General features: G+C 39.1%; 2 protein-coding genes across 2 annotated transcripts in view; one reads left to right on the plus strand and one right to left on the minus strand.

The window, feature by feature from the left end:
* The window catches only part of Trpc5 (transient receptor potential cation channel subfamily C member 5), a gene marked incomplete at its 3' end in the record, with an annotated part of 211,928 nt that overhangs the window by 172,417 nt on the left and 17,792 nt on the right, over positions 1-21,719 (plus strand). Inside the window, exon 3 of the mRNA XM_013354233.2 lies at positions 65-586. Coding sequence (XP_013209687.1) covers positions 65-586 — 522 coding nt within the window. The remainder of the gene's footprint in view (positions 1-64; positions 587-21,719) is intronic.
* On the minus strand, positions 6,861-7,193 carry Trpc5os (TRPC5 opposite strand). Its single transcript, XM_005368516.1, has one exon. The coding sequence runs from the start codon at positions 7,191-7,193 to the stop codon at positions 6,861-6,863; it is 333 nt and encodes a 110-aa protein (XP_005368573.1).

Below are 21,719 nucleotides of genomic sequence, written 5' to 3' on the forward strand. Positions count from 1 at the left end.
CTGAAGCTCCTTGTGTTCCTAACAATAACCCTTCCCCTCTGTGTTTCTCATTTCTTGCATTTAGATACCCACTCTGCTGATGGACACCCAGTTCTCTGAGTTCACACCAGACATCACTCCCATCATGTTGGCTGCCCACACCAACAACTATGAAATCATTAAATTGCTCGTCCAAAAGCGGGTCACTATTCCACGGCCCCACCAAATCCGCTGCAACTGTGTGGAATGTGTGTCCAGCTCAGAGGTAGACAGCCTGCGCCATTCAAGGTCCCGACTGAACATCTACAAGGCTCTGGCAAGCCCCTCACTGATTGCCTTATCAAGTGAGGACCCCATCCTCACTGCCTTCCGGCTGGGCTGGGAACTCAAGGAGCTAAGCAAGGTGGAAAATGAGTTCAAGGCCGAGTATGAGGAGCTCTCCCAGCAATGTAAGCTCTTTGCCAAGGACCTGCTAGACCAAGCGCGCAGCTCCCGAGAACTAGAGATCATCCTCAACCATCGAGATGACCACAGTGAAGACCTTGACCCGCAGAAGTACCATGACCTAGCCAAGCTGAAGGTGGCAATCAAATATCACCAGAAAGAGGTAAGCTGAGATCATCTTTGGTTCCTGGAAGCTTAAAGCTTTCAGGGTCCACAGCATCAAATCAAGACTCAGTATTTTTCTATCACATAAGACTTCAACCATGTGTGGTTGGCTAGGGTTTCCAGTTAGACCCATTTATCTGTGATACAGACAGCTTCTGTGTAGTTGCTTTTTGACCAAAAAAGTAGTCACCTGATTCTTTGAAAGGGAGGCATTTTATCATTCAACCAATAATTGTCAAGGACTGTTCTCTGGGTTTAGAATACTGAAGAGAGGAGAAACAGCAGTCCTCCTGGTTTGAAGATGTTTTACAAGTTTAACTTACTATATTTGGGAACAAAATTTATAAAGATAATGATCTTCATAATTTATATAATAATATGAATATACCTGATCACTTATTATTTTACAGTTAAAAGCTTTCTTTATGTCAGATATGAAACAATACAGCTAGTTTTTAGTTTGAACATAAGTAAATGAAATCTAATTTTATCTTCACAAGATTACCTACACAAAGTGAATTTAGCATTTTCATGATAAAAAAGAATCCCTTAAATTCCTTGGAAATGGGGCTAGAAAAATGGCTCAGTGGTTAAGAGCACTTGTTGTTCTTACAGAGGACCCAGGTTTGGTTCTCAGTGCCACTTGGCGGCTCCCAACTATCTGTAGTTCCAGTGATCTCTTCTGAAATCTGTGGACAGCAAGCACACATATGGTATACATTCATACATGCAAGCAAAACACCCATGCACATAAATCATTCAAAAACTTTAAAACTTTTTCTTAAAGTCATGTGGTTTATTTGTCTAAATAAACTGAAGAGAATGACATATTAATTTTCTGTTTATTATTCTTATATCCAATTTTCCTTAGTTTTGGTGGTAGTGGTGGTGGTGTGGTGTATATGTGTATGTGCATGTGTGTGTGTACATGCACACCTAAGAATGCATTTGTGGCATTTGAGACAGGGTCACATGAAGGAAGCTCCTTGGACACATGATCTTCTTCCCAAAGGACTGAGTTTACAGACATGTTCCACTAGTTTCAGTAGTTGCTTATGGGACGGAGTGGGGGAGTTGTTTCATTTTGGGTTTTGGTTTCTCCATATAGGGTTTCTCTGTGTAGCCTTGTCTTGTCCTGGAACTCACTCAGTAGACCAGGCTGGCCTTGAACTAATAGCAATCCTCCTGCTCTGCCTCTTGAGTTCTGGGATTAAAGGCATGTGCCACAACTTCTCAGCCTAGTCCTTATTTTTTTTTCCTTTGTCCCTTGTGTTTTGTCCTTTCCCCCTTCTACACACTTAATAGTATCATTAAGTGTGCACATAATTGAGTGTGTGTGTATATCCAGCTGTGATATATGATGCATACACATGTGTACAGGCGTAGTCACGCATTCATATGCCCAGGGGTTAGAGAAGGACAATGGGTGTTCTACTCCACTGTCTGCTTTTTCTCTTGAGACTGGGTCTCCCATTGAACTTCAAGCTAGGCGGATGGCCAAGAAACTCCAATAATCATTCTACCTGTCATATCCCTCCCCCGATACACACGGCGCTGTAGTTACAGCATGCACAACCATACCCAGTGTTTTATATGGGTCTGTGGGATTTGCACTCTCAGGTCCTCATGTTTACACAGCAAGTGCCCCTACATCCTGAGCTGTCTCCCCAGCCTAATTATTAGTTTAAGTGGATCCTATCTCCTGATGTAATGCAACAAATTCAATCAAGAGTCACATATTCAGAGCTCATAAACAATTTGAAGACATTTTTAAAAAGATGGCTTTCCTAATGACCTTAAGACCCCGAAGAAGGCTGGTAAAAAGAATGAGCAAAAATCTCTCTCATAGGTCAAAGATATTCAAAGAGTAACAAGCTCTACATGAGAATGAGAGAATACTCAAAAAGGAAAAAGTGTTTAACAGTAAATCAGGCATGGTGGTGCATGCCTGTAATTGCAGTTTCAATCTTCTCTTGGTATATCCACATTTCTCCTTTTAGGGAATGTTCAGTAGGTAACACTGTGTTTAAGTATGGACCTCTGTGTTTTTTTATTTGATTTGATATTGGATCATAGAAGATTATTTTAAATATGAGAGCAGATTCTGAACTTGAAGTCTTGAAGAACGTTAAAATTGTTAAAGCGTAGGGGATATGTAGAGTTAATGCATTTTGCATTATCAAATAGCTATGAGCCTATGAGAAACAGAGACAGAGTGTTATGACTTAAAGGTGATATGTTCCCCCACAGGATCGTGTTTTGAGTGCTTTTTCCCCAGCTCATGATATTATTTGAAAGGTTGTAGAGCCTTTAGGCAACAGGGCTTGGGTAGTAGGTCTCTAGAACAGATCTTACGAGGTTATACTTACCACTCAATCTGCCCATGTCATTGCTTCCTGGTCCCCAGGCAACTGAGCACCCAATACCATAGACAGAGCTGCTCTCATCACCATGTCTTTCTTATTATGGTTAACTGCAACCCTCTAAAACCATGAACCATGAGCCAAAATAAACCTTTTGTCCCTTAAGGTATTTCTGTCATGTATTTGGAAACAGCAAAGAGAAAAGAAACTGGTATAATATTGCCCTCAGAAACAAAATCTTAGCCTAAAATGGAAGATAATTCATTATTCCCTAAAGGGCTTTTTCACTGCAGTTTTCTCATAATTATTCCTACTACGATTCAAAATAGGATCTTCAAAAGAATTTAATTTGATGAAAAAGTATGCTCCAAAGAATTAAACAAAAGCCAGTTCCGAATTATAATTTTTACATAAAACAGTAGAATGAGGAAGCATTTGTCTCTTAGTAACAGGTGCAAACTGTTGGACTGTCCTTACATGTCAATTAAATCTTCAGGTATTTTCATATTGACATTTGTTGGTATGGAATGACTTTGGAAATGTCACAATTTCATATATTCTAGTCCATTGACAGATACACCAAAGCCTTTAAAAACTATATTATTTCATTTGTTTCTTTTTATTTATTTATTTTTAATTAAAAATTTCCACCTCCTCTCCTCCCATTTCCCTCCCCCTCTCCCCATCCCCCTCCCCTCCCTCTCCAGTCCAAAGAGCAGTCAGGGTTCCCTGCCCTGTGGGAAGTCCAAGGTCCTCCCCCCTCCATCCAGGTCTAGGAAGGTGAGCATCCAAACAGACTAGGCTCCCAAGTAAGCAGAAACGTGTAATCTTAATTTTACAAAAGATGAAGCAACATGTTCATTTACTTCTTGGAAATCATCTGACAAGTCAGAAGTAGACAGTCAGGCTCATGGTACAACATTCTCATTGGTTATATTCCATGACCTTCTGTTGAACAGAGACTTTTCATGGCAGTGTGGTAGCCTAGAAATTTACTACTAGGTAATTTAAGGTGACTACAAGTTTTTTGAATTTTCAATCAAAGTTTATTAGTTAAAATCTCTTAAGAACAATAATGAGGTTGGAAAATTAGTCAATAAAGATCATAAGCAATTATAACATAATAACTTGAAAAATGATTACATATAAGGATGCAGATATGTAGCTTATAGAATATATGCAGGTATATAGTTTTCCTACTTTAGCTAAAGCATTAAGATTTGTACTTTCTACTTCAGTGCCATCTACTAGCCTGTCTCTCTTGATCTCAACACCTCTAAATTTGTCTCAAAATATATAGCCTTGCGCCCTCTCCACTTCTCTATGCAATACAAAATCTGATTTTGGCATTAACCTCAAGAAGATCCAAAACAACGCTACTTGAATAATGGACCAGCCACTCACTCCACACTCCTGGAACAGATCCAACATCTCAATCAGATATGTCCCATAAGCATATTATTAATATTGCTCCTTTTAATTTAACTATCTACTTAATCTATATCAACTATCATCTAGCTTCTTCTAGCAATATCTTAGGGTTGACTAATTTTCATAAGGCACAGACTAACTCACTTTAGGAAGTAACCCCATCTCAAACAACTGTGCAACTCTTGGCAATTTAAAATGTTCTCTCTACTGAAAATACCCTCCCCAACGTCTCTTGTGCTTAAGTGTGTTCTTACTGCTAAACTTTCTCCTTGTCACCTTTAGCTCTATTTCTAACCCTGTTCCATACAGGAACCATACTTAATACAAGAATCTATTTCTTGAAGTAGAATTACAACATAGCAGTTCTTAAATGCACATGATTATACAATCAAAGCAGATACTGAAATTACATTTAGTTCTTAGGTGCTATTACACTTCCATCTCTCCAGGTGTTACAAGTAAATAAGAGGCTAAGCAGATCCACTTATTATGAGCTTCCACCATCTCCTTGTTCTGATGTCTAAGAATCGCAGTCTTCATTCACCATTGTTCTGTCTTGTTTAAGGTGTTGTCCTATTGCCAAGTCTAGAGTAGACTTACAGGCTTCTCTTGTTAGGGCCTGCTTCAGTTAATTGTATGCTCTCTACAACACTAACAGTTTTAACAAAGTCTTATTAATCAGTTGTAGGATGGTTCTAAAGCCTATATTCTCGAGTTCTACTTGGATTGCTGTCTACCCTTTAGCGTGCCTATCATGTTTGCGCAGCATCAAGTTTGCTCTCTGTCTCAGGTAAATTGCTCACCAAATAGAATTAACAGTAGACTGGTGACCTCTCTCTAGATGTTTCCTAAATTTGTCCAGTTATTTATGATTTGAGTTTTATTTTGACAGAAAATTATACCCCGTATCCTACAGTTAGAATTTCCCTCACAGCAATATATATTTCCCCTGGTTGTTTCTAAACCCTTACTTAAAGTGTAGACTATGTTTTCTAACTGTCCTACAGTTCTTTGATTGTTATCATTATTGGTAAATATTCTTATTGAATGTGTAAAGAATCTTAACTGTTTCACTAATTATAATTATTACTACTCATTAACATTTCCTACTGGCATGGAAAAATAAACTATTTCTTCTTTTTTTCTCCAATCTGCTTACGTCTATTTTAAGGGCATCACCTATTTGCTTCTTTGGCTGTATCTATGTGGCTAGAATCTTTTTTCTAATGGGTAAATAAGATTCAGCTTGCTTATACAAAGTTATTATAGCAATAGCCTTACTATAATATGTAACTGACCTCAGCATTTGCATTTTACTATAATATTCATTTATTCTGTTTGTACTTTTGTCATGTTAGTTTTGTATCTGTCATGTTAGTTAGCTCGGCCTGTATTATGCTCTATATTAAATGCCATATTAATTTTTTTAACTATAACATGCTTTAGGACTCTACATAAATTGGTAAGAAGACCATACTATCTGTCCATGGAGGTGAAAGAATTGGATGGCATAGGTTGGTCTAATATATGCATTTCTTGCACATTTATCTAGTTGATCTCTGTTTCAGCAAGAGGGTTCTTCAACTATCATATTTCACTTTTCTGACATGTGGAAGATTATTGTGTCACAAATATTACTAGGGTAAGGTTTAGCCATTCTACTACATTAGGCTTTCTGTCCATATGTCTTAAACTCAGTTATACACAAGAAGGTATGCAATTTCCCTTGGAGACCATAACCTCCAGGCTGATGACTTAAGCGTTTGACTTGCTGTTGATGAAGTCCTTGTCAGGCCTTGTCTTGCCATTCTAGAATGTCTTTCTTTGGTCTTTGGTACAAGCTTCAGTTTTCATCAGAGAAAAGGATTGTAACAAAGCTGCAGCATGCATCAGCATTTGTGGAAGCAGTCTTTCATGGGAATATCTTGGCCCCAGAATTCTCAAAGGTTTGGCCCCAGTAGGTCTGGAAAACCTTTCTATACCTAGAACATCTTTCTATATTTTTATTGTCTAGAAGATGTTACACTTTCAGAATTACTTACCTTAACTCTGCCGTAGAAACCTGTCTTTTTAACATGCAATGTCTCAACGTTGTGCTCTCCATGTGAAAATATTCACTGTAATATGGGCATGATTACCCTTAGAATTTCCATGAATCCCAGAATAGTAACACTAAGAATCGCTATGTGGTAAAGTTCATCAGTTCTTCACTCTATTCTTAGGTAAATTCTGTCCCTTGCTATTATTCAGCCATATGAAGAATCCTAATAGTACAAGGAAAGGAAGAACTACATAACTAAAGTCAGTCTTTTGAATTAAAACTTAGAAAAAAATAGTTTTGCCAAAATGAAATCAAAGCTTCCCTATGCTACATGGTTTTAATAATGAAAATATGCATAACTAGAAAAAATACCTAATGCTAACGCTTAGAAAACAGAACATATTTGAAATAGAAAAATGATTTTAATATGCTGAATCTTATTCACTTTCTGTATCATCCTTTATTGCAGGGAGTATATCCTCATAGATGTCAGTCATATCTATCATAGTGTCATCCATATCAAGGATTAGGTCTTCATCTTCTTTTACTGAAAGTATTGATTCTAAGTCAGAAAGATCAGCAAGATCCGGTAGAGAATCTTCATCAGGAGGAGGTGCAGCTGCTGCCGCTGCTTCCGCTGTATCATTCTGTTGTGCCAAAGGAGCTTGTTCCTGTGAGACAAACTGCAACAGCTCCTCGGCTATTCTTATTAGCTGGGCTACGCAATCAATAAGTCCAGCAACCAGTGCAGGGATCGACACAGATTCCATGGCTCAGCCCTCTCCTCAAGAGATAAAATATTACTGAAAGCAAATGAGTTCTTGATAAGAGTGGATCTTGTGGAGCCGATTAATGGCCCTTCTGTTGGCGTGGAGAAGAAATGAGGCAGTTGGTGTGATTATGATGATGATAATCAAGTATGGAATGAGTATAGTAGAACTACAGAACTTTTTGTTGATGTTGGTTAATCTCTCACAAAATGTCTGAACTAGTAGTGGATTACTATTGTAATCACCACAAGATTGTCACATCCAAGAGAACACACCAAATCAGATCTAATAATGGAAAAAGACAAATACAAAGATCAGCATCCTTGACCTTTTATCCATACTTCAGGTTATAGATACAGATACAGCTACACAAGAATTATCCATAGAGTTAAAGGAGACCTCTAGCTATTGTTCTTCCTTTTTGAACACCTAATGAGGATCTATTGCCTCCCTTTTCCTTTGAATTTCTCATGATATTTATTTTTGCTCAGGGATTTCAGAATAAAATGAGCATAGGTGGTGTTTATATCTCTCCTGAACATCTCCATTGAGAAAAGATACCCCATCACTCAGCCTTTAACTATATATATTAGCATCTTTGCCTCATTGCCATTTATATCTGAACGGTTAAATGCTTTGATGTTTTTAGATATTAATTCATTAAAATTTTCAATTGTCCTGCATCCCGGGGACAGATGTTACTTGCGATAAATTGTAAAAGCTCGTCGTTTGTTCTTATTAATTAGGCTATGCAATCAATAACTCTATTAACTATTAGAGGAACTGACACTGATTCCGTATCTCAGTAGTCCTCTCAATAGATAAAACATTACTAAAAAGCTATAGCAAATGGTCTTTTGATGATAATGAATCCTGTAGAGCTGACAATGGTTACTCCATTCATTTAGATGAGAAATGAGGATTTTAATTTGATTATGATGGTGACCAATTGTGGCATGAGGCCAATGGTGCTGCAGAACTTGTTGATGGTATTTGGGGATTGTGTCAATTGCCAAAGATTAAATAGCTGTAGAATATTGACAGAGTAAGATACTAATAATAAATATAAAAGAAGTATACTACTAATAGAAATAAGTATTAATATAAAAATATTATATTTAGTGAAAATTAGACATAAAAGAATACATACTGTATATTATTCACATAGAATGCTAGAAAATCTATAATGCAAAAAAGAATAATTGTATATAGGGAAATGAGAAGTGTTTAAGAGAATCATAAGTGAACTATCTAGAGTGGTATTAATAGTTATATTTTACAGAGTTTTAGGTTATATAATAATATGAGATTGCTGGATCTCATTGATTACTATTGTACTTTTATCACCCCTCCTTAAGTAACCAAACATAATCAATCCCCTACCTGCAAAACAGATATTAGATGAGATGGCATACCCACAATATTGTAATAAATTCTCAAATTTGTGGAAGGCCTATAACATATAAAGCACCAGGTAATCTAAATTTACCTTTTAGTGTCTAATACTTACAATAAAATAACTATATGAAGTTATGATTAGGAAAATTGAGAATCATATGTTTTCACTGTGTTATTTATGGTCAGTCACATGGTGGAGCTCAGAAATTACTTCCAAAGATCTATGTCAAAGGGAACGCATTTGCGTACCTATACTGGCATGTTTACTTTAATGGGTCCATAGCTGACATCTCATTCTCCTAAACAGAAATAGAATGAGAATGTTCCTTACAATTGTAATCCCTTGAAACCGGCTAAATTCTGAATTGAATGTGTCTAACACAAACTGATGGAGAGAAGTGGATCCTTCTCCTATGGGGTCCATGTCATTATCAATTGTTTCATGGAGATTCACAGATGTGTCCATTCAATCCTCCTCTGATGTGCTGAATTTATTTAAACTGTGGAGAGTTACTCACCTCTAATAGAATCAAGATGGACAAAGGGCTTACAGCTGTGCCTAGAAAATGATTGCTGGAGTTCTGCCTTCATATAGATTGCAGATGCTCCTGCAACAACCAAAAAAAAAAAAAAACCAATAACACATACACTCAGAGAAAAGAAAAACAAAGTTAAATTCCAAAATCAGTAGATCTAAGGCTATCAGAAAGGGCTGGAAAGAGGAAAAATGCAGAGACCTTCCTAATGTGAGCTGATAGTAGCAGGCATTTTCTGTGGCATTTGCTAATTCTGGGCACAGCTGGAAGATAAAGATAGTCCAAAGGTAGAAGGTCTCTACCAAGGAGTGAGAAATGCCAGCATAACTGTTGCCAGTTGCAGGAGATCAGTATAATGGACTGAATGGAATTTTGAGGTATACAAGGCTAGTTTTTTGAGGTATGCAGGGTTAGTTTTTCTTACCTGAAATTAGCTGAGTTCTAGGCTGGCCCCTGGGTAGGAAGTTCTCACGATAGGAATGGGTATTACCACAAAAAGACTGCTGGTCTCCTCCTCAAAAAGACACCTAGATTTTGAAATTGGAGGGACATAGAAGAGGGCAGTGAATCAATAAGATCAATACTACTCTTGAAGGACACTCTGGGCAAAACTCTTCTAAAACATATAAGCACATATAAAGAACCATGCCTCATAAGGGCAATACTAGAGGATTTATACTACCAGATATCAAGCCTGAGGCACAGAGAGACAAACATTTCACATTCTCTCTCCTATGTGGAAGTTACAGTTTGTCCATTTGAATGCAGAATACTGATTACTAGAAACTGGTAAGGGCTATAGGGAAGAAGGATAAAGAAAGGTTAGAAAATGGGAACAAAAACCAAGTTAAATATAATGATTATGTTCTGTATTTCCATGACACAGTAGGTTCACAATAACAAACTGTATTTTCTGAGTAACCAGAGATAGGAACTCAAAGATGCCAATCATGAAGAAAGGACATGTTAATTACCCTGATTCTATTAGTGCATGTTGTATGCACATACAGAAACACAAAGCCATATACCATGAATTTGTGCAATATTACTAAAGCTAAATCTACGTCTATTGCATGAACCTGTAGTTTTACTGCTAAGTACATACATATCCAAATTAGAGTGTGAACATCTACCAGAATACCTGTAAAAGAATGTCAAAAGAAACCCGGCATAAATGTCAATCACCTCATGCCATTTAGATGAAATTTAAGACAATGATGAGTGTTGCCAGCATTGTTTGACCAGCCTGTCATTAATACTAAAGAAACAAAGCATAAATATTCAATGAGGGCTTTCTTTGCCTGGTGTAGATACTTCATGTCAATGCAAAGGCAGGAGGTCCTGATTGCCAAACAGTTTTTACTTGATGCAATGTGACATAGTCTGCCTCTCATAAGTAGCTGAGAGAGCTAGAAGAAAGGTGATGCTATCTAACGCATAACTTGAATCTGTCTGTTTGTCTTACTTTTTGCCAGCATGACCAGTGAAAACCCACCATTTTCTTCTGAGTTCGTAGCCTGTTATTTGGCACCAATTCCAACTAGAAATCTGGCAATAAGTATCTAACGGTGAGACAGAAAAGGAGCAAAAGAATCCAAATCCACTGGGCCAGTGTTTATAGTCGTTAAGCTTCCCTGCATTAGGCAAGGTAAATTACTTTATATCCAAGGGGAACAGAGGGAGTTATATGGCAGTGATTAAAATGTGCCTTTGGTGAGTACAGGTTTCAGTTCTGTATCCGCAAGTAGGACTTTTTTGTGCTCCCTTCTGCAGAATTGCAGTGCCATTTGGACACAAGCATTTAATTTAAATGCCTAAACAAACAACACTTCTGTTAATGGTTCCTCAGCTGGTGTTGGGATTACACCTCCCTGCCCTCAGTGCTGGGAGCTTTATCTGAAGACCCTGCAGGTTTTATGCAATACAAACAGCACTCGGTAGGGAAACAAGGAAAGTAAATAAATAATCTCCAAAGTGGGTGGGAAAGGATAAGAGATTTTTGAATGTGGTAAAAGAAGCAGTTGGAGTAAATACATTGTATGAGATTCTCAAAGAATTACTAAGAAATTCTTATTTTTAAAAGCCACTTCTAGACATATATAATTTCTCTTTGTACTCTTTACCTCCAGGGAAACATCAGGAAGACCTATCCCATAATTTTTATATACTAGGAGCATCTCTGGGGGGATATAGTAAAAATAATCAACAGGATTTATCTCTACACCTGTTTTTTAAACTTTCTTTTTATGTATTCTTTGTGTCTTTCACATCATGCCTCCCAAACCCACACAGCTTTCCCCTCAATAAAATGAAATAAAATAAAATAAAATTTAAGGAAAAGCGGGGAGAAAGAAGGGGGAAATCTCATCATGGAAGTTGCAGTGTGACACAGTGAGTCACATGGTACACCCCTTTGTCCATACATTTTTACATGTGGGTGTTCATCACAAAGACTCATTGGTCTGGTTCAAGGCCCCTGGTCTCTGATATACTATCAATGCTGGACCCTCACTGGGACTCTTCCTAGACATCCTGTTGCTGCTCTTGCTGCCCTCTGCCACTTACACCTCTTTTTGAAAGGTAGAAATTGTTGCTTTTACAGAAACTACATGCAATAAGGCATGTGCCTGGTATAGGGTCTGACATTTGAAATGTCCATGAACCATCTTTAATTTATTAAGAATAAAAGAAAGAGGTGTGTAGCTGAAGGGCTAAACATGGCCCCTGTCTGAAAAAATATATAAAAAAATTCAAAACAGAAACAAAAATAAGGGGGAGCAGAATGCCTTTATAGTCAATTTAAAGCCAGTTGCTTTGACTTTCTTTCCTCCTCTTTCTGATTTGTTCATTGCTGAAAGACTATCTTAGACTTACTTACCCTTAAGAAAAACAACTTGAAAATGTCTCTTAGCTCTTTTCATAGACAGACACATAGCTTTTCAAAACGCTATCCAACCATGGGGTCAGCCACCTTATCTTGGCTTAGGCGGACATAAACAGGCTTGTCTCTGAAGCTTAGCTGCTATAAGAGTACTCCAGAGCCCAGGGGAAAAAAAAGATGTAATACTTCCAGAAAGAGTTTGAACCCTCAAATAGTACTAAGTGCAGAAGAAAAGGCTAAAAATTAGGGTGATAACAGAACTGAGGGATTAAACAGAACTGAGGGGGCTAGGAAAATGAGGTTCAGTTTTGTGAGAGGAAAAAAGAAAAGTTGGAGGGGTTTGATGGGAAAAAATACTCTCTTTAGGAGAGACACCAAAATGATGGTAGTGACAAAAAAGGTTGTATATTGTGACAAACAGACTTATATTTTCATCCTGACTTTACTAAGTGGAATGTTCTTAAGCTACATTTGCCTTAATTTCCTTATCTGTAGAATAAGAATAGCAGGAAGATTGCATGAGTTATTTCATGAATGAGTTTAGAATGGTTCCCAGTGTATAGTAAGTGCTGTATAAATGCTAGCTGTACAGTCTTGCTAGGGGAATTCCTGGATCCATGAAGGAATGTGTGGTGAATCCTGGTCATTACTAGTGACTTCTGGAAGGTGAGAGAGAAGATGGCTGCAGGTCCTGCAGAAACTGGAAGAAAGTAGTAGAGATATAGTTCATCTCATAACTCAAACGAACTTTACGTAACGACTTTAGACTTTGAGAAAGATGCAAAGGTGAATACACTCTCTAGATATTGAAGGCTTCTTACCGTATGTCTACCACGAATTCACCAAAACTAGAACAGACTTCAAATCTTCCTATGTGACTCATTTAAATAACAAGAGGAAGAAACACGAAGCCTCTTACCCTTACCATCCCGGCCTGGGTTTTGTTCTAAGTTTCAAGTGCAAGACTGAGCCCTGGAGTTCTGACCTCCTCTCTCTTTCTGCAAATGTAAGTTGGCCAAAAGAGGGCACATCCATTTTCCTAACAGAAATGATCAGAGATAATACAGTCCTCCTCTGTGCCTGAAAATGTGCTTACACCATCTGACAAAGAATGCACCTTTCTGGGTTTAGTGGCTTCAAAATATGATTCCATAATTCCACTCAGTTAACTCATCCCAGGGTTTTATAGGTTCTTCCTTCTGGAACCATATCCTCAAGCACATTCCCATATATTTAACTACAATAGTCCTATCTGACAAAGATTTGTATTGCACAGCTGAGGGAGTGGAAACGGAAACATATTTCACCTCACATCTCATTGGGTCTTCACATTGCTGTGAGGTCGATAGGGTAGCATGGGGGCTATATCTCCACTATGTATCTAAGAAAATCAGAAACCTTAAAAGCCAAATGATGCAAGTGCTTAGCTGGAAACCTGATTTGCTGCTCTTCCCATAGATCCCAATAATACACTGCAAAGTCCCTAATCCTTGAAGAAAAGTCTTCCAAATTCCTTCTTAGAACAGACACATACACTGCATATGTCATTACCCAATGCTTTAAAAATCTAATAAAGTATTTTGCTAATATATGAGAATCAAACCACAAAATCATCTATAGAGCCTAGATGGAGAACTGCCAAGTGAACCTCAGAGACTAGGATTCCCATCGTCATTCCCTTCAAGAAAGAAAATATGATTTGAGTATCCAGGCTATCCAGTTAAATGAATCACCTGTTTCTTCCAAGCCACTCTGCCTTCCTCTTGAATGATACACAACACCGAACAGTTCTCTACAGGAACGTAATAACACAAACGAGGAAATTACAGTACAAGTAAGAAACTGCGACCTAAAGTAAATCTCAATGGCCGCTTCCACAGGGCCACTAATTGCTGATGTTGAAAGCTTTTTCCTATCGCCACTGCCACACAAGAAGAGTGGAAACTCTTTTTGAAATGCACCACTAAAGGGAAAACTGGTATTTACTTGACAGGAGGAGAACAGGATACTTCATGCTTGGCATACTGCTACCATTGGCATTGGATCCAGAAGCTGCTGCATTCTGCAGGGGTGGCAACTATTTTGTCCTCGGGATAACATAGTGGAAGATACAGCTATATTTATGTGCAGACTTTTTAATAGAAATGCCTGTCACCCCTGGTAAGCTCACATGAGGTGACAGAAATGGCACAGCCAAGAAAAGGCAAGCCAAGTCTTTAGTGCCTTCTGGTAGCTAAATCCACAATAGCAATGAAGAAGACCTGGATCGTTTTCTTGGGTACCAGAGCATTACTATACAGGAAGGTATACAGTAACTGTCCCGAAAATGACTGAAGTAGGCCAGATTTGCCTTCTATGTTTTTTCTCAAACCACAGTAAATTAAATGGCTGGAAGTTAAATCTACTGCCATGTCATCTCTGATGGCCATAGTGAAACAGAAAAGTTTCGTATGTAAACCTCACACTGAGGGTAGAATATAAATATAAATATAAATATAAATATAAATATAAACTGATAAATGTTTGATAGAAGCCTATCACTGAGATACAAGCATCATTGAGCCATGAAGGCATGACTACCACAGCCACACAGACATGTACAGAAGTATTTGAGACTGAGGAAGAAGGAAGGGCGTAGAAAAGAAACATTGTTTTAAGGAAGATAGACATCGGAGACAGAGAAACTTAGGTTCAAACCTTCATGTTTCCTTACCTTAACCGTTCAATTAAGCTTACCATGAGAGAGACAATTTTTAATTGTTGGAAGACACCCTAACAATTTAGGTAAAACATGCAAGTGTGTGATCCCAGTGCAGGCATAGACTTAAGCATTGTCTCCTTGACATTCATTGAGGAAAGAATTCACTTCCTGTAAACTTGTGTTTTGTCTTCTATATGCTGAGGATGGTGAGGGCACCTGTCTCAAGAGGTGGTATGATCATCAAGTGGGATAATTCCGAAAGGTCTTTTGTAAGTCATGGAGTTCAAGGGAAAAAAAAACTTTGACTGGAGTGACCAACCAATCTGGTTTTCCAGGGATTAAAGCTTTTACAGGACTCAGAATTTTTGACATTTAATGAAGAAAATCTCGAGCAGCCTGGAATAGTTAGAACGCCTTAGTTATCACAAGACCTTAACTTGACTGAGCCCATGATTGGGCTGCCACTGGTCTTAAGCAGATATAGGTTCTAGTTTAACCTTACCTTGTCCCTGAGTAGACCTTCACTATTCTTGGACTCTTGCTAGGTTTTAACTAGCCTCCAATTAGAATTTAACTAAGACTAGCTCTTGGGGGTAGGGGGAGAAAAAGAAAAACCTGATGGGACTAATGAGTCCTGGCCTTCAGCTGGATGCTGGGACTAATGAGTCCTGGCCTTCAGCTGTTCTTCCCTCCTAGAACCTTCTAATTGAAGTTACTAGAAGCTGTGCCTAGCTTAGAGGATCAGAGGATGGGATTGTCGCCTCTTGGCCATTGACTGCAGTGCATTTAAGCCTACGTGATGCTAATAAAGAGGGGCTTTGGTATCAGTGTTTAAAGGTCTGCATGTTGGTCTGTCTCTGTGTGTGTATTCTCAACCTCCAGCCCCTTACCGGAAGCTCGCGAACTGGGGTCTAGTGCATAGAGTGCAGATTGGGGCCGCAGTGCGTGGCAAAAACCCACTATGCTGGCTCAAACTTCCTGTATCTGAAATTAGATTCTGAATAGGCCTTCTCTCTCTGGTTTGTGTCCTGGCAAGATGTTAAGAATACTATGAATCGGCCTATGACTAGGTTAACTGGGATCTATTAGGGCTTACCCAGGCTTAGGCTTAGCTACGTGTTAACTTCACTAGGCCTGAAAGGGAACTCCCATAGAGGAACAAGTAGCCATAGCTGTAACGGGCCTTGAGTGGGACAACCTGTGAGGAATAGTACAGAAACTGACTATAGAAAATTCTTCTGTGTGAAGAAGCCATGACCTCAGAATGGGTTGATCTGGCATGAGCGTAAGAACCCTGTATGAACTCTATGGTTATACCAGTCAGTGTGATGGTACGGGTTAACAGAGTTCAGACTCTTAAGCCCTTGGGCTCCCACTTGGCCCTTGGACCGATCTGTAAACAGACAAAGGTAAACAAGACAAAGCCAACTAATTCTGTCCTGACACACCTCTTCTCAAAATGCTGGCTAAACTAAATGGCAGCCTTGAGCTACGTTACCTAACTGGGCCTTCTCTGGGCCAGGACTGCTGTGTATGATGGTGTACAGGCCAGGCTACCTATACTGGAGTAGGAATGACTTACCAAACTCCACCTAACAACACAAATGGGACAGTTTAACTGAACTACCTGTTCAGGTCAGAGGAGAAGCCCAAGCTGCAGAAAATGAAAAGGGCTCAGGCAGTGAATGGCTCAGGAGGCAGAGGCCAGTGAATCTCGGGATTTGAAGCCAGCCTGATCTGCAGAAAGAGTTCCAGGGCAACCAGGACTACATAGAGAAACCCTGTCTCGAAAAACTTAGATAGATAGTTAGATATATAGGTAGACAGACAGACAGACAGACAGACAGACAGACAGACAGACAGAGAAAAGGGCTGTACCAGACTAGTTAACAGAGCCGGAGCTCCTAATTACACATGCTTTCTGACCCCTAGGATATTCGCATTCGCTTTGCATGAGACAGTAGCAGACTGTCTCGGTCCCTGATTTAGAAGTGTTCCCAGGAAGCAAGGATCAGAAACTAACATCCCTTAGTTGCAAACAGTAAGAGAGCTCTTATACTTTTATCTGTCCTGCTGGGAATGGCTCTGACAGGGTCCGTGACCACTGGGTGCTGCTGCAATAGGTTATCAAAAAATACGGCATAGCCAGCTTTCGACTCAGATCAAAAAAAAGGCTTACCTATTGTTCAGGAAATCATAGTCAACTATTCAAAATCAGATAGATTCACTGACAGCAGTGGCCCTCCCAAACTGTAAAGGATTAGATTTGATGACCACAGAAAAGGCATGATTTTAAATGAGGACCGCAGTTTTTATGCTAGTAAGTCAGGAATCATATGAGAAAAGGCCAAAAAGTTATTAGAAAGGATTAGAGGTACAAATGAGAGTCAATGAAGTACGATATGGACAACACGGTGACCCTGACCGGCTCCTCTAATAGTGCCTCTAACAATAATAACGCTAGGACTTCTATTAGGACCCTGCACCTTGAATACCCTGTCCAGCTAGATTCATCAGAACTAGAATAAAAGCAATAAAAACTACAAATGATACATCAGAAGTACTAACCCATTTCTTCAAGATAGACTCCTAAAACATTACAGAGGTGAGGAGGGGGAAATGAAGTAGAATAAGGCAGAAAAGAGCAATTACTGGATTGACTTAAAGCACTATTTGTACTGCTCCTTTCCAAGCATGATTTCACTTGCTACCTAGAATACAGTGACCTGAAGAAATCGCTGAAACAAGGAGTTGTTGCCCTTAACAACCTGGCCACCCAAGCTTACACCCGTCAACTCTCAAATATGACATTAAAAACAAAAGACTGACTGCCACGTAAGCGTCTGTGAAATAGCAGCTGCTTGCTCACCCCCCTTGTGGCTTTAGAGTATAAAATGAGAACGCCAACTGGACCTGGCACGGGAGCCTTTCTGGAACTATCCTGGCTTCGGTTCTCGGGTGAAGACAGCTCCGCTCTTCCTCTCCCATTGGTGTCAAAGTGCTTATTCCAGAAAGATTCCCACAACACCTTCTCTAGATTCATAGCCCAGCTGGGGACTATCAAGGTTTTCACAAGATCTCAACTGAGATTTAGACCGGGGTGGGATTAAAGTGGGTTCTGAATAGGTCTAAACTATGTTTACATCCTAGTCAAACTTTAATAGGGCTAGCTAGGGCTTTAAATGTCTTAGGTTCTGATTAGACCAAAATTAAAGGCTGATTAGGCTTCAGCTAAGCCTGAGTGGGCCTTGGCTGAACTGATGAAGCTCTTACTAGGCTTTGGTGCTGACTAGACCCTCAAGGGCCGGACTAGGCCTTATCTTACTGAACTAGCCCTTGAAAAAGTTTTAGACCCTTGCTGTATTCTAGCAAGACTGTGACAAGGCGTCGTATAAACTGAGGTTCTAACTAGATTTTCACTTTAGTCCCTACAGAGGTATTAACAAGGCTTTGCCCTGGCTAGGCTTTAACAAAGCTGTTGTGGTTTTAGCTGGGCAGGAATAATGTTATAGTTTAACCATAACTCAGAGAGGCCTTTATCAAGATGGATAATCTGGAAGTAATCTTAAACTTTGCGTGTACCTTAAAAAAAAGATTCGCACAGGACTTAACCGTGTTCTGACTACATCTTCACCATAGGCATGGGTGTGGGCCCTGCCATAAATAGTTTCTTTCTCAAACTTAATATTTGGGCTTTAACCAGTCTCCAATTATGCAGGCACTACTAGGGCTTGCTACACATCAACTAAGTGTAGGCTTCAGCGAGCTGAACTGGAGCTAAAGCTGACATTGTCTTTATTTAGAGCTGCCCAAAACTCAACTACACCACAAGTGAACAAAATAAACTTTAATACTTAAATAATTTAGGTGAGTTTTAAACCAAACTCGTTTGCTTTTAACTAGAACAAGGCTTTGAGTATACCCTAATAGGATTCTGACAGATCTCAACTCTGCTGAGGTCTGGCTGATTATACTGTGACTACATTGCAAGTATGTTTAGGGTCTTGACTGTGCCTTAATGGAGTTGACAGCATTTTAACCAAGATAACTAGTACTTAGGTAAAGAAATATTCTGCCTAGGTGTTAACTGAGGTGACTAGGCTTGTACCAGGTTTGGTCTCTCAGTAGGCCTAACTGGGTTCTGACTGGGCTCAGTTATTGGTTAAGCTTGAAGTACAATCTAACATTTAACTATCTTGAAGGTCTGCTCAAGAATTAACTAGACTTAATTACATCATAGCCACACCTATACTCTGGTTAAGTCTAAAGTAAGTTCAATAACACTATGTGATTTGTATGACTTTCCTAGGACATAATTTGGTTGCAACTAGAAACTGACTAGGCTTAGACTTTGGTAAGGACTTATCTAAGCTCTGACTTAGACTGAACAAAGTTTGGGCCCCGCATATGTCATAACTGGTGTCTAGTTATATTTAAACTAGGCTTAAATATCAGCTAGGTTCTAAGTAAGCCTCTAATTGACACTTGAACTAAACTACATTTATGAATTTATAACTCTTTAATTAATTATATTATGAATAACAATAGGTTTATTCTCAGGGAGAGGGTTTGTCTGGGCTCCTGCTAAACCTAAACTAGCCTTATATACTCAAAAGAGCTTATGTTCTTTCTAACTAAACCTGCACTACTTGGGTTTTAAAATCTAAAACAGGATTAGATCCTGGGAAGATCTGAACTAGGCTCTACGTAGGACTAAATGAAACCTGTGCATTAAATGTGCTCTCACTAACCTTTAACTAGTCTTAATCCCTACCAAGAACAGTTAGACTTAATTATATCTGAATAAGGCTGAAGCCCCAAACTGTTTTAACTAATATATTAATATACCTGAAACAAACTTCTTTCCTGAATAGAGGTTAACTAGTCTCTCTATATACCTAAATAAGGTTTAGACACAGACCATGTCTTAACTGTGATCTATAACATCCCAAACTAGACTTAGGTACTAGCTACACATTCTCTGGACTTTGATCAGTAATATTTACATATGCTTATGCCATGCCTAGACTTCAGCTAGATTTTGTTGTATATTCACTAGTCTGAGGCCTTTGCTGACTCTTAAGTTCATCTAATAGAACTAAACATTTATATCATTGCTAGGACTTTTTTTTAAAACTTTTATTTATTTAACTTTATTATGTTCGTTGGTGTGAAGGTGTCAGATCTCATGGAACTGCATTTTCACACAGTTGTGAGCTGCCATGTGGGTGCTGGTAATTGAACCCGGGTCCTCTGGAAGAGCAGTCAGTGCTCTTAACCGCTGAGCCATCTCTCCAGCCCCTCATTGCTAGGACTTAAGTACTTTATATCTCAGACTCAATTAATCTTCGGTCCTAACTAGGTTTTATATGTACTCATTAGAGTTTAGCTATGTTTACAGCCTGGCTAGAAGTAATAAGGCTCTTACTAGACCCAACATAGTCTTAGACTCTCATTAGAGAGTCTGGACTGTGAGTGGAAGTAGGATTGGACCCTGATGAGAGCTCAACTAGCCTCTGAATGAAGCTAAAATAGACTTAGATGTTAGCTAGGGCTTAGCTGGGCTATGACCAGCCTGAGTTAGGCATAAACCCGGACAGGTGCTTATCGGGAATCTTTCTGACAACAATTAGATTTGTTACTATTCATCAAAGCCTGAGCTTGGTTAAGATGTAATCAAGTCGAATTGAATTCTAAGTATGATCTGGACCTACTAAAATATCAAAGTCCATTTAAGGCCAAGGTAATGCATAAGCAGAGTTTAGGTTGAGACAGAGCCCTATTGAGCCTGAAGACTAGTTAAGGTCTGAAAAAAAAAGTCCAAGCTTAACTAGCATATAATAAAGCCAGTGGCTGGAGCGACAGCTTGAATTAAAGATTGCATTGTGCTCTTAGAGAGGACCTGATTTGTGTTCCTACCAACCACATCAGATGGCTCAAAACTGCCTGTAACTTTAGCTACAGGAGATACAATGCCCTTTTCTGCATTCATATGCACACACCTACACACACACATATACACACACTTAAAAATAAAACAAATGCTATCTAAAACATGGTAGTAATATTAAAAATATCCCCACGTACACCTTAACTAGGCTTTACTGTATCTTAATCAACTTGGGTCCTAGCCACGTGTTAACTAAGCTATAACTATGAGTATGAACTACAGGATATTCAGAGACCTAACTATACTAAGACTCTAACAAGGGCTTAACTGGACAGTTAACAGGCACTGGCTAAGGCTTCCCTGGCATAGGCAGTGAGTAGATTTGAACTACTCTTAAAACCTAAACCTAAACTCTAAGATTTACTTTTTTCAGGTTTTGTTTGCTTTTTGAGACAGTGTTTTAGAGGGTAGCCCATGGTGAACAAGGACTCACTGTGTAGAGAAGGCTGAAATCCAGATTTGCCTGCTCTGCTTCTCCCACACACTCAGCCTTCTGCGTGCTGAAATTAAAACCATGTGCCACCACTGCCCCTTTTGTTGTTGTTGTTTGGGGTTTTGTTTGATGTTTTTCCTGGGGTGGGGTCGGTCAGAATTTCACTATATCTGGCTGAATTAGAATGTGCTAGATAAACCAGACTAAAAAACTCACAAACTGACTGCCTCTGCCTCCTGTATGCTCAGACTGAAGGCACGTGCCACACTGCTCCTGCTCATGTTTTTTGTTTTATTTTTGTCTGTTTGTCCATTTTTTTTAGGGAAGGGGGTTCATTATACAGCCCTCTCTGAACTACAACTCACTACTTAAACCAGACTCAAACTCAGATGTGCCTGTCCCTGTCCCTGCTCCGGCCCCAGCCCCTGCCCTGAGTGTTGAGATTAAAGGTGTGTGTCACCCTGACTAGCCCCATCCCCTCTATTCTTTGAGGCACTGGAAATGGAACCCAGAGTCTTGCATATACTAGGCAAATAATTTACCACTGCGCTACCAAGAAAGAAAAGAGAATCTCTCTCTCTCTCTCTCTCTCTCTCTCTCTCTCTCTCTCTCTCTCTCTCTCTCTCT

Source organism: Microtus ochrogaster, unplaced genomic scaffold (assembly GCF_000317375.1).
Source record: "Microtus ochrogaster isolate Prairie Vole_2 unplaced genomic scaffold, MicOch1.0 UNK34, whole genome shotgun sequence".
Taxonomy (NCBI): domain Eukaryota; kingdom Metazoa; phylum Chordata; class Mammalia; order Rodentia; family Cricetidae; genus Microtus; species Microtus ochrogaster.

Bases quoted from the DNA above. Each gene is read 5' to 3' on its own strand.
- Trpc5os (XM_005368516.1), bottom strand. From the start codon at position 7,193: ATGGAATCTGTGTCGATCCCTGCACTGGTTGCTGGACTTATTGATTGC.